The sequence below is a fragment of the Brachycentrus maculatus genome, unplaced genomic scaffold (assembly GCF_059751285.1).
Source record: "Brachycentrus maculatus isolate JH-2025_06_01 unplaced genomic scaffold, ASM5975128v1 h1tg000439l, whole genome shotgun sequence".
In the NCBI taxonomy this organism is placed as follows: Eukaryota; Metazoa; Arthropoda; class Insecta; order Trichoptera; family Brachycentridae; genus Brachycentrus; species Brachycentrus maculatus.
In genome coordinates, this window is record NW_028281187.1 from 465,335 (window position 1) to 477,967 (window position 12,633).

The following is a 12,633-nucleotide window of genomic DNA, read 5'->3' on the forward strand; positions in this document are numbered from 1 at the left end:
TGTGCTTAACAGTTACTCATTCAGTTACTCGATTAGGATGGTATTCGTTACCTTTTCTCAGTTAATATTTATTTCTATCTTATTTATATTTTCAATGTAAAATTATCAAATATATCAGGGGCGAGACTCACACAATACGCAACCAAATTTGTACATTGATTGGTTTTAAGGAATCGAGTGCAAAAACCGAATTAAGTAACGACTTCTTTTAAAGAAGTTGTTATTTTTTCGGATTCGATCGCTCATCACTGGTTTACATATTTTTACACCAATTTCTTTCATTATTTATCTTGGTTAATTAACAGATAAAAACACATTTTGATTATAATTTATATATCATTTTTACCGGGGAAGAATTTTTGGTAAATGCTCCTAATTGCATTTTATTTTAAGCTAAATTAATTATAAATTATGAACAACAGAAATTTTATTCTCGATATATTTTTTGTACACTTTTTTTATTGTTGTTGACCTAATTTAATAAATATTGGAACTAAATACTCATTCAACATGAAATATAATACGCCTCCGTAGTGGTTAACATGTTTGTCAACCGAGCTGAAGATCCTGGGCTCGATTCGCAGGGGAAGGGAGGTCAAAATAAATATTTGTGATTTTTACTATAATATTTACTTAAAATAATACATATTGAAACAACAGGCTCCTAAAGCGCAAGACTGATCACCTTGACTTTGTCTAATAAACGATCAAGAAAGCACTGCATCTATATGATACAGTGCATTATGCACCATTAGGTGCGGATATAGGTTTAATGAAAGAAAAAAATGATTATGGTAAATGAAATATACATATATGAAAGAACTACGTTGAGATAGCCTTGACATTTGTATTTGAGGCATTTTAAGAGAATTTTGAACGATTTTGTAAAATCCCAGATTACAAAAATCATGTCCTTACTATTTGGTACCGATATTGAAATTTCGTTCGCTGTAGGCAGCATGTTTTTCTATACCTATTTTTTCTAATTTTTTAGCAGTAAAATTTAAGATTTTGGTTTATTTTCGATTTCCAGAAAAGCTCAAAAATAACAATTGTGCGATTGGAGACGTGACGTTTTAAAACTTAAGGCTTCTTTCACCTTACCCTTTCACAAACTTTGTATTTTCACCATAAAAACATTACGTGCCAATTTAGGATAAACACCTTCTTTTCCAAAATTTTCATAGCAAATGTTAAACAAAGACTCGAACATTCGAGTTTTTGCTAAAAAATTGTTGACAAATATTACATCTAGAAGATAAGTTATTTTTGTCTGTTATTTTCTATTTTCTTTGCTATATCGAGGAAAAAATTTGTATAAAAAAATCGACTGTAAAGTTTGATTATTACTTGATTTTTTAATCTTAATGTATAAAACCTGTTTACTTTTTACTATAGCTAAATACAATCTATTTTATATATTTAAAGCATTGATAACTTTGTGGTATGGTAACCAAACATTTATTTACTTTGTGTAATACCACTTTTTTAGTAATTTAAAAAAAGTGGTGTTACACAAAATAAACAATGGATGATAAGGAAAGTGTTTTTATTTTAAACTTCAATCTGTTTAAAATTTAAAACTTATTAAATTTAAACTCGCAAAAAAGTATCAAGATCTAAAGCATGTAATATAGAGAACATGAAAATATTTACATTTAATATCCTGCTGATTCGTTTCTAAAGCCACATGCCATTTGTAGAATAAGAATATTTAAAAATAAATCTATATTTCTTGCATTTTCTCTATGCTTTTGTTCATTCAAGAAACGTCAGTTTGAAATATGGTTTTGTTTATAACTAACCAATTAATAATCAACTAATCACCACGCCGTTTCTCCGCAGGGGTTGGCAGAGAGAATAGAACGCCACACCAATCTGTCTTTGCAATTAATCTTTACCTGTTTTTCAATCATGTATCTCATCATATATACTCGCCACATTTATTTTTACTCATATTTGTCTCATAAATAACTTAATTAATAAGTAACACAAAAATTAATGCAGTACTTTTAAGAAGTAATTATTTTATTTTTAATAAATTTTTGAGGATTTAATTTTTTTTTGTGTCATGTTTATTTAAGAATGCGGCATGTTCATAACAATTAAGTTCTTAATTACCTGAGAATATTTAAATTTTGACGTCATAAAAATAGTGCACTTCATATTTTTCACATTCTCAACGAATTCTGGATTTTTGCATTGCTTAGTGCATTTTATAGTTTCTATGGCTTGTTTTAATTTTTTTTTTAAATAATTATATTTATATATATATACATATATTTATATATATATAAATATATATATAAATATATATATATATATATATATATATATATATATATATATATATATATATATATATATATATATATATATATATATATATATATATATATATATATATATATATATATATATATATATAAAATATTTATATATATATATATATATATATATATATATATATATATATATATATATATAAATAAGTACGTTTATGTAGTACAGTTCAAACGTCATATTCACATATTCATAAACATTTCAATTTTAGACAATATTCATATTATTTTAAATACTACTTGTAATTTTTGTTATGACTGTTAATTTAGATATAAATAAAATTAAATTAAAATAAAGTTAACTATCGATTGATTTTTTACATATAATATCATTCAAACAGATTTTTATTTTTTTTTAAACAAATTTCCATTTAAAAAAATGTCAAAAAATTAACATATACATATTACCTTTTTCCACTTTATCCACGTATTATGAGTCATCTTATAAAATAATTTGAACATTATTTTCAATGTACTTCGAGAATTATTTCTTTCAATTGGATCGGAAAATTATGATAATTTACCGTGTTTCAGTGATAGTTCTTTATTGCAGTGCTTTTATGTTTTTCATTAAAGTGTGCTAACATTTCTTTTTGAACCTGCATTTAATAAAATTATACATAAAACGACAACCATGTAGTCAAAATATAATGAAACAACAAGTATATAGTTCATATCCAATTTTATTTTATTTTACCAGTGACCGGATTTCATCGTTACTGACATCAGTCTGGTCAAATAAAATTAAAGTGGAAATAAACTTTATAGTTGTGGTATGAATATTTGAGTTTCAAAGTCTAACCAACTTTATGATTGGAATTTTTTAATTTTTTTTGCTTAAATTTATATTAATTGCATGAGACCCCGCGGTGTGCATAATATGACAGATGCGCGAGAATGCAAAATGCAGAATGCAGTATCCAATGTGCGCAGTGCGCAGTTAGTTAGCTAGTTCTGGTGTTGACTTGGTGGTGTGGGTGTGTCAGGCAGGCCCGGAGCGAGGTGGCGGCCGCGGCGCCGGCGCCCGAGGCGCCCGACGACTCCCCCAACCTGGCGAGAGCGGTCCGCTTGCTGCAACTGCACTCGCTCGACAAGTATTACGCCCACCAGACGAGGCCAAGGTAGACGCAATCACCATTACCATCGCTGATCGGAATTTGCACGGCGTACTTTACAAAAAATATTTATACATGAAGATTAACAGAAAATTCTCCATCCAAAACCAATTGATAAAATATATCGTATTGTAAATATTGAATTGTCGTTCTATTTCCGATCAACGGTAACTACTCCTTACCCAATCCCTTCGTTATATATATATATGTATATATATATATATATATATATATATATATATATATATATATATATATATATATATATATATATATATATATATATATATATATATATATATATATATATATATATATATATATATATATATATATATATATATATATATATATATATATATATATATATATATATATAATATATATATATATATATATATAATGTTAAATGTTGTAAGTCATCCCCACTTTTATTTCGTCTCTAATAAAATATATTTAAACATATTTAAATAAACACGTATGTATTTTTAAAATTATCTTACAATTCGTGACTGGAATTTATAGAAAAAACGTTTCCCTACAATTGTCTATCTTTATGTCGAAATCGGTTATTCAAAAAAAAAACTTTTGTGCTTTAAATTTAGTTTTATATTGAATTTATTTATTTATGTCACGTGATATTGGCCATAAGGTCACCTTGATTCCTGTTGAAATGGGCGAAAGGGCCCTAAGCTTTGAGAATACTCAGAGCTTTGGTCGAAAGTGACTTAAAAATGTATTGCCTCTATTGAGACATGTAATATATATATAATTTACAGCTTAATTACATGGGAATACATATATCGAAACTATTACATTCAATATGACTTATTTGATTGTTTTCGAATCAAAAGAATAAACGATTTAAAGTATTTAAATAATAAAAGTTACTTTATTTCTAAATAAACTTTATATGATTATAATCCGGGATTCGGATCTCACATACTAATATAAGAGTTTCTGCTTAATAAAAAGCTTCTTTACATCTCACCAATAGATGTCTCTAGTGAAGTTTTAGTGATTCATGAACAAGGTTTCTAAATTGGTTCATATATATAGAACTTCCAAGAATTTGAGTAGTGTGGTTGTCAATAATGGGTAGAATTGGTGAATGTTACACGTGTGTAAAGTGATCACTCAAACCAGCCTATGACGGTCGTAAGCCCCGTAAATGCCCAGACTTCCATATTCTTCTTCATCTTTGATGAGATGTCAAAAAATAATATGAAAATAACTCCTGTAATTGGAGATAATCCAGATTTTGTGAACAAGTATTTGGACACACTCAAAATGTTGTAAATAAATTATCTGGTCAAATTATAAGCTTAATAATAAAAATGAAAATTGTATTTTCTGGCGTTTCTCATGTGTGTGATTATAATCCGGGATTCGGATCTCACATACTAATATAAGAGTTTCTGCTTAATAAAAAGCTTCTTTACATCTCACCAATAGATGTCTCTAGTGAAGTTTTAGTGATTCATGAACAAGGTTTCTAAATTGGTTCATATATATAGAACTTCCAAGAATTTGAGTAGTGTGGTTGTCAATAATGGGTAGAATTGGTGAATGTTACACGTGTGTAAAGTGATCACTCAAACCAGCCTATGACGGTCGTAAGCCCCGTAAATGCCCAGACTTCCATATTCTTCTTCATCTTTGATGAGATGTCAAAAAATAATATAAAAACTATAAAATTGAAAATCCTTTCTAAAATTTGTGTATTTTCTTAAAAACTCACTTTGTTGATCCTGTTATCTTATTATTTCAGAAAATTTTCACATAGAGATTTTACCCAACAACATTTTATTTTGACAGTATTCCAACTGTGCATGGTAGACGTATAAAATGAATGTTTATTTTTATGCATGCCCTCCAAAGTGTATCTTTTACAGCATGCTTTTTAGAGTTGTCTATAATAGATTTACTATAACCGATATTCCATCACTGTATAAATGAATTGTATTGTATTTTCTATCACCATGTTTACTCATAAATGTATATAATATTTAATGCTCTTCATTGTTTTCTAATATATTCATCCTGAAAACGTAATCATTTTTATATAACAATGACAACTAAAAAAGTAAATAGAACGTATCAAATAGATACAAAGCCAAGCTCGTATTTCAAGTGACAGGATTCTCTTATGATTAATACATTATGAAACTAAATGTGCAAGTAAGTGTTAATAACGACATCCAGTCGATAAAATAATATGAGATCAAGAGGTATAGATTTCTAAACCTAGTTTAATACTATTTCATTATTTTTTTTAAATAACCGGTTATTTTTATAACTGAGACATACTTCATAAAATAACTATTTAATAAGAAATAACTATTTTTAATTAATGTTTTACTTAGTAAATACCACTATTTCTTAAAATCTACTGTGACACGTGTTTCGATGCATTCCGCATCATTTTCAAACACCATAGATTTTACCACAAAGTGACTGCCGAATCAATTAATGTAAGAAATAACTATTTAGGATAGGTAACTAAAATTTTCTTAAATGATCCTCATTTTTTTGTTTCGGTGCCAAAAATAGTATATTAACGTCGTGTGAAATGGTGTTAATTCATTAAATTACTGTTGAGAACTCGGGCTGAATTCCCTGAGGTTTTTTTTGTTTAAATAAATTATAATTGTAGGCACGTTTCATGCGACTTTTGGCGTACCTAGTTGAAAAAAAAATAAAAGCCAATGCTTTAACGCGAGCAAACGGAACATTCTGCCGTAGCTGAAAAAACTTTAAAAATGTTGTTGTAAATAATGTTTGTGCTTTGACATACATGTATTTTTTAAATTGAGTTAAAAATACTACTTTCATATATTTCGACCAACCTGGGAATCGAACCAGTACCTACAATTTGGTAGCCGACCGCGGTAGCTTTTCCACTCTGGAGGCAAACAGATACACAAACAAAGGATATTTTTTTAAAATTCTTTAAAATAATCCTATAGAAGCACCCGTTGATCGCCTGCGTTAAAACGTTGATGGTATATTTATTGGAATTTTACAATATTTCGATATAAAAATAACTGTAAAAATATTTTAATTTTTGGATGAAATTCATCAAATTTATTCGGATTTATAAAATTTTCTTATTCTTTTAAATCGGGGGATTTAATACTCGAGTGTTTTATTTTATACATTTTTGCAGAACAGGTCTAGCGATTAATTCAAGTAGTAGGATTAACGAAAAAATTCTTCAAGTGGGAAAATAAAACAATTTAATATTCTTTCTGTAAAGATATGCAGGGCAAATGGCTTATGTTTTCTTTCTTGACGCAATTACAATGAAAATTTTACTTTTAGAATATGGACAATAGAGGGGAAGGCTTTAGTCACTGTCAAATTTTTAATTATGGGTTTATTTAAATTTATATTTATATGAATCTCTATTATTTCGAAATACCACAAAATGTCTGAATTGTATGAATGTCTCAACCGGATTGTATGAATGACTGTTACTTATTCGTTTAGATTATGAGCTGTGAACAAATGAGATGATTGACTCATTATATAAATATCATGTCGCGGTGCCTGATGAATAGTGAGGTATATGAATTCCTTGAAAAATACAAAAAGATTTGTGCTTTTAAAACTTTGACTTTAATTTTTTTACTAACGTTTCATCGATGTTTTTTTTCCATAGTTGACTATTTATTATTTTACCTGAATTATTTAACTAAATTATTATTAACTGTTAATTTCTTTTGCTAGGACCTTTATTGTAACTGTTTCATTTCAGGCATAACTCTTGAATTCTCCGTTGTTTCAGGTTTGGAAAACGCGCCAGTGTGCACGCCGCTTGGGAACGAGACAACCCCGTAAGATCATCCCTTACTATGAATAACTTATAATTCACCTTCTCTCACTACCCCCTATGGAATTTTGAATAAACTACCCCAAACGCTCGCTATCTTATGTGATAAATGATACTTGCACGAAGGCAAGGTGATCACTCCTGCGTTTCAGGTACCGTTCCAGGATAATATTGAATAAATATTACAGTGAAATCACTCATAATTTATTTGTCCCCCCCTGGATATCGAACCCGGTAAATACGGTAAATCTCAAACCGCGGAGGTGGATCACTTTGAGACCATGAAAACTGACAAAGAACAAAAGTATAACGAATGTCAAGTAATTCCAAACATCGAGCACATTCCGTTGAAAGAAAAACTAGTTACGACATTTTGAGTGTGTCCAAATACTTTATTTTATTTTATTTATTTATTCGGGAATTGTACAGCTTTACATTTAGTAAAAGTATAAAATAAAAAAAAAAAACGTTACATTAATAAAAATAAATCCATTTACACAATTCCACATTTATGCTATAATTTATTCAAACCCTTATCCGCACCCCGATGGTGCATAGGGCACTGCATCATATAAACGCAGTGTTATCTTGATCATCAACATGAAGGAAAGGTAATCAGCCCTCCGCTTCAGATACCAGTCCAGGGTAATATTGAATAAATATTAGAGTGAAAAAATCACTTATATTTTTTTGATCCTCCCTGGGAATCGAACCCGGGACCTCCAGTACGGTAGCCGAGCGTGTTGGCCATTACACTACGGAGGCGGACATGCGGTGTTATAATAACGATCAAAAACATCAAGAGATAAAAAACTTGTTAGCAAATATGGATTTTCTCCAATTCTAGGGGGTATTTTTTTGACAAGCTCCGTAAATGCCCAGACTTCCATATTCGTCTTCGTCTATATTAGAATGTCAAAAAAATAAGAAAAATTAGTTCTTTGTTGTATTTTAGTACATTTTTTTTAAATTTTCAGATGGAGCCTGACCGCCCGGAGAATTGGCTGGCCTTCCCCCGCCGCAGGTGAGCGGCCCTCCCCCGCCCCGCCCCCCGCGCCCAGCGCTAGTCCGACCCCTAACCACCGACGGAAGCGCCCACGGAACACCTTCAAGTCTCGCTATACTTCACCCAGATCCAGCCAGCAGTAGTCCTATAAGTGTTAAAGTCGCGTCTCTAAATTATACGTAAGAGCATAACTTAATAATGTGGAAAAATTGGATTTTTATTTCGACCCACTCTATTATTGCATAGTAAAGATTTAAAATATAGGAAGACTATGATTCTATCGGAAACGAAAATAATGGAAAAATAAATAAAATTAAAGTTAGAATGTTTTTTCTTTTTTTAATATTTATTTCCCAAGCATATTTTTTAAAAAGTTACGAAGATAATTCAACTAATCTTTAGATTTACTTATTTTTATTGTTTTCAATGTATCGTGCCAAATAAAAAAGATAAATAAATATTAAAATGAATGGAGAATTAAAATTCTTCATAAGCAAACGTCACATTTTTTAAAATCCATAACTTAGCAAATAATAAAATAGCATAATTTAATTTATTGTATTATATTATATCTTCTGAATTTTTATCCACTTCACTCTTGATTTATTTATGTCATTCCTCATATTTCTATTTGTAAACACAAATGTGCAATTCAAAGAAAAGATGAACTGTTGTTCTTCAATATTGTAACATTTTTTACTTAATAGTTTTCTTTTTTGAATATCTGTATCAGTCTTTTGTTAACAAATATGTTAAAAAGGAACACAAACGCGTAAAAATCCCTAAATAAATTTCTTTGTGGGGTGGGCTTTTGTAACATTAGCGACTATATTCATCCAATCACATGTTGTTAAATACCCATAATTTGTGTTTCCTTTGGAACTTCAAAATAATTCCCGATTTTTAAAAGGTTTAATAAAATCATTCAAATCATCTTATTGGTTTAATTTATTTGGTTAAGCTTCGATAATTTTTAAAAATGATTATATTTTACTTAAAATAGCACATGCATAAAGTCAAACTCTATATTCACGAAAGTGATTTGCAATTTTTCATTTTTTACGTTTATTGAAGTAGGTACGTAGATTGAAATTTGTTTAAATCTATATATACATATAAATATAAATTTTATTATATCTTTCTAGTTGTATACACATATACTATTAACATTTAAGCTTCAGTATCAGCCTACACTAAAATTTTCATCTTCAACAAATTTTCAGTATTTTTTAACATATGCATATATTCTTCGCAACATGACTTAACTTTGATTTATGCAGAAACTTTTTTTAAAAATTTATGGGTCAATTTTTAAATTCAGTTATTAATATTATTAATTGGACGATTCTAACCATATTTTCCAAAGTAATTAAAATAAGCCAAAAAAATGAAAAACTTCTTCCTTTTTACTAATTATTTTTTTTTTGCTCCTATATTGAGCCGTTTTATTTATATTTGTATAGATCTCTTCCATAAAATGAATTATCTAAAACTAAACTTTTAATTAAAGAGCGAACAACAATATTTATTTTGTACCGTTATTGTAATTTAAGTAATAAGTTTAAAGCTTATTAAAAATGATAAAAATATAATTATTTTACCTTTGAAATGCATGTGTATTTGAAAGAATGTTATAAAAAATGTATTACAAATCGTTGAATAAAGTATACTAATTATATGAACGTACTATTTACTGCAAGCATCATTCAATGTTTATTTTTCTACTTATCCCTACTTGATATCTTTCCTTTATAAATCTGGCGGTATATCCTCTAGTGTGATATAAACTTTTATTATTATTCAAAATTATATCTAATTCAAATAACAATATGAAAATCTCTAAAAATATATAAATGATAAGAAAAATAATATAATCAGGTAAATAGTTTCGAAAAAAAAGATCTTCCTTTAATTCAATTTGTCATTCTTCTTCTACAAACCCTTATCCTCCCCCAATGGTGTATTGGATTCTACTTCCCATTGATCCAGTGATATCATGAATAAGATTTAAATAGAGACAAGGCGATCAGTCCAGCACTTCAGGTAACAATCCAGGGTTTAATTGAATAAATATTGTAGTAAATATTTACTACCTTAAAAATTGAACTCGTTACCTTATGTAACATATACGATAGTCAAAAACTCTACCAATACCCTACAAAGATGGATTAAGATACTTCACAAGGTAAGAATGAAATTCAAACATAAAAAAAATATTGAATTCAATTTGTCATTAATACAAGTATATGCATGTAAAAGTTTGAAAACGAAAATACAATATCAAGAGGTATGAAAGTACATCGTGTTATATTATATACATGTGATATATCGCTGACTCCATTCAAGAACGTCACAAATAAAAAATCGTCAATTTTCAGTTGTGCATGTTTTTGTAGTTTCCCAACAAAAGAGGCATATTTTTAACTTAATCTTTACCCGCTACAGGGCAGAAAGTGTTGTTTTTGCATTGAAAGAAAAGGTATTGTTTAATCATTTTTTTTTAAATCTACTAAATATTTTTCAAATGGAGAATAAACCTTCAGGTTTTACTGAAAAGATCTGTTTCACGGTAAAAAGTTCAATAAGTGGCTTGGTATTTATTTTAAATACATTGTATTAGATTTTTTAACTTTTAAAACGTTCTCCTGAAAAATCAAGTATTTTGATTTTTGACGTTCTTGAAAGGAGTGAGCGACATGTATACATATACATATATTTTCCTATAAAACACTTTTTTGTAATTAAAAATCCTTCAGAGGTGTTTGGATAAAAATATAAATTTTACTGCTTGTTCGTTTTTTTAGCTTTACATGTACTTCACTTGAATCGGAGGTTTTACAATCTAAATTGGAAAACTTACAAATCAAATTGGACTTTTAACAAATCAAATTGGAAATTTAAGAAATCACATTGGACGTTATATTGTATGTTATAAAAAAGTTACAATTTTTAAAAATATGTACAAAGAAGTTAGTAGGTACTCATAATTCAAAGAATAATTGAAAATCTTGTCTGAAAACTTTGTACACATCGCGCGCACATGCCGTGACAGCGCGCCGCGCAATCTGGCCAACTTTTACGATTAACTAGTCTTATTTGCTAGTCTTAAGAATAAAAAAAGTGTGGGTAGGTATTCACACTGACGGCATTTGTAGGACTAATATCAAATATATTTTTAAAATAATTTTTATGAAATACAATATAACGTCCGATTTATTTTACAAAAAGTCCAATTTGATTTGTGAGTCATCGAATTTGGTATGTAAAATGTCTTATTTGAAGAGTAAAACTTACATATCTCGTATGTATATCTCATATGTATATCTCATGCAATGTATATCTCATGGTTAGTTATGGCTTACACTGATGGCTCAAGTCATGTGGGTGATCTCGTTCCATCTAGTCATCAGCCACTGAAGACCCCGTCAGCTTCGCGACAGCTTATTCGGCAGTTTTATAGAGAAATTGTTTTTTAACGTTCCTGATGAGGTATAAAACCCAACGGATCGACATCTATGGTAAAATATTTGTATAAATTTTCATGTAAATCCAAGACGCAAACCTAATATAAGTTTCGTGAAAAATCCCACAGGGGATTTTTCTATCCGAAACATACTAATTTAAGAGTTTCGCTCATTTTGAGTAAGAGTTTTGATAAAATGGGTCGGGTTAGAATTAAATAAAACAATATTTTAATAATTCGTGTTATTTGGGAACAAAGTGTGCTGAAAACCATTAAATTTTGGTAGAACATGCAGGGCTTTTATAATACCATATTGACTAGTAATAATATTATTTTATCAATAATCCATATTCAAAATATTCAATTTGTGATCAGAGTACAACATATCGACTGCAACTATGAAAAAAAATATTACTAATTCACAATTGACACATCCTTTTTTTAATACTTACAAATTCAGCAATTTTCATTAGCGTGATTTTTTGCGTGTACTGTTATACAAATAGTATTATGCTAACATGATTCTAAAAATAACAACAACATTGATCTTTCTTTAGTGATATATATATATATATATATATATATATATATATATATATATATATATATATATATATATATATATATATATATATATATATATATATATATATATATATATATATATATATATATATATATATATATATATCTATATATATATATATATATATATATACATATATATATATATATATATTTATATTTATATACATATATATATATATATATATATATATATATATATATATATATATATATATATATATATATATATATATATATATATATATATATATATATATATATATATATAAATATATATATACATA

At 28.0% G+C, this 12,633-nt stretch overlaps 1 protein-coding gene across 1 annotated transcript in view; it reads left to right on the forward strand.

Moving 5' to 3' along the window:
• The window catches only part of LOC148302587 (uncharacterized), a 47,927-nt gene extending 37,949 nt beyond the window's left edge, over positions 1 to 9,978 (forward strand). The window contains exons 3-5 of the mRNA XM_088271381.1: positions 3,329 to 3,463; positions 7,248 to 7,296; positions 8,270 to 9,978. Of these exons, the coding sequence (XP_088127507.1) occupies positions 3,329 to 3,463; positions 7,248 to 7,296; positions 8,270 to 8,320 (235 nt within the window). The 3' untranslated portion in view covers positions 8,321 to 9,978. The remainder of the gene's footprint in view (positions 1 to 3,328; positions 3,464 to 7,247; positions 7,297 to 8,269) is intronic.
• Positions 9,979 to 12,633: the final 2,655 nt, after the last annotated feature.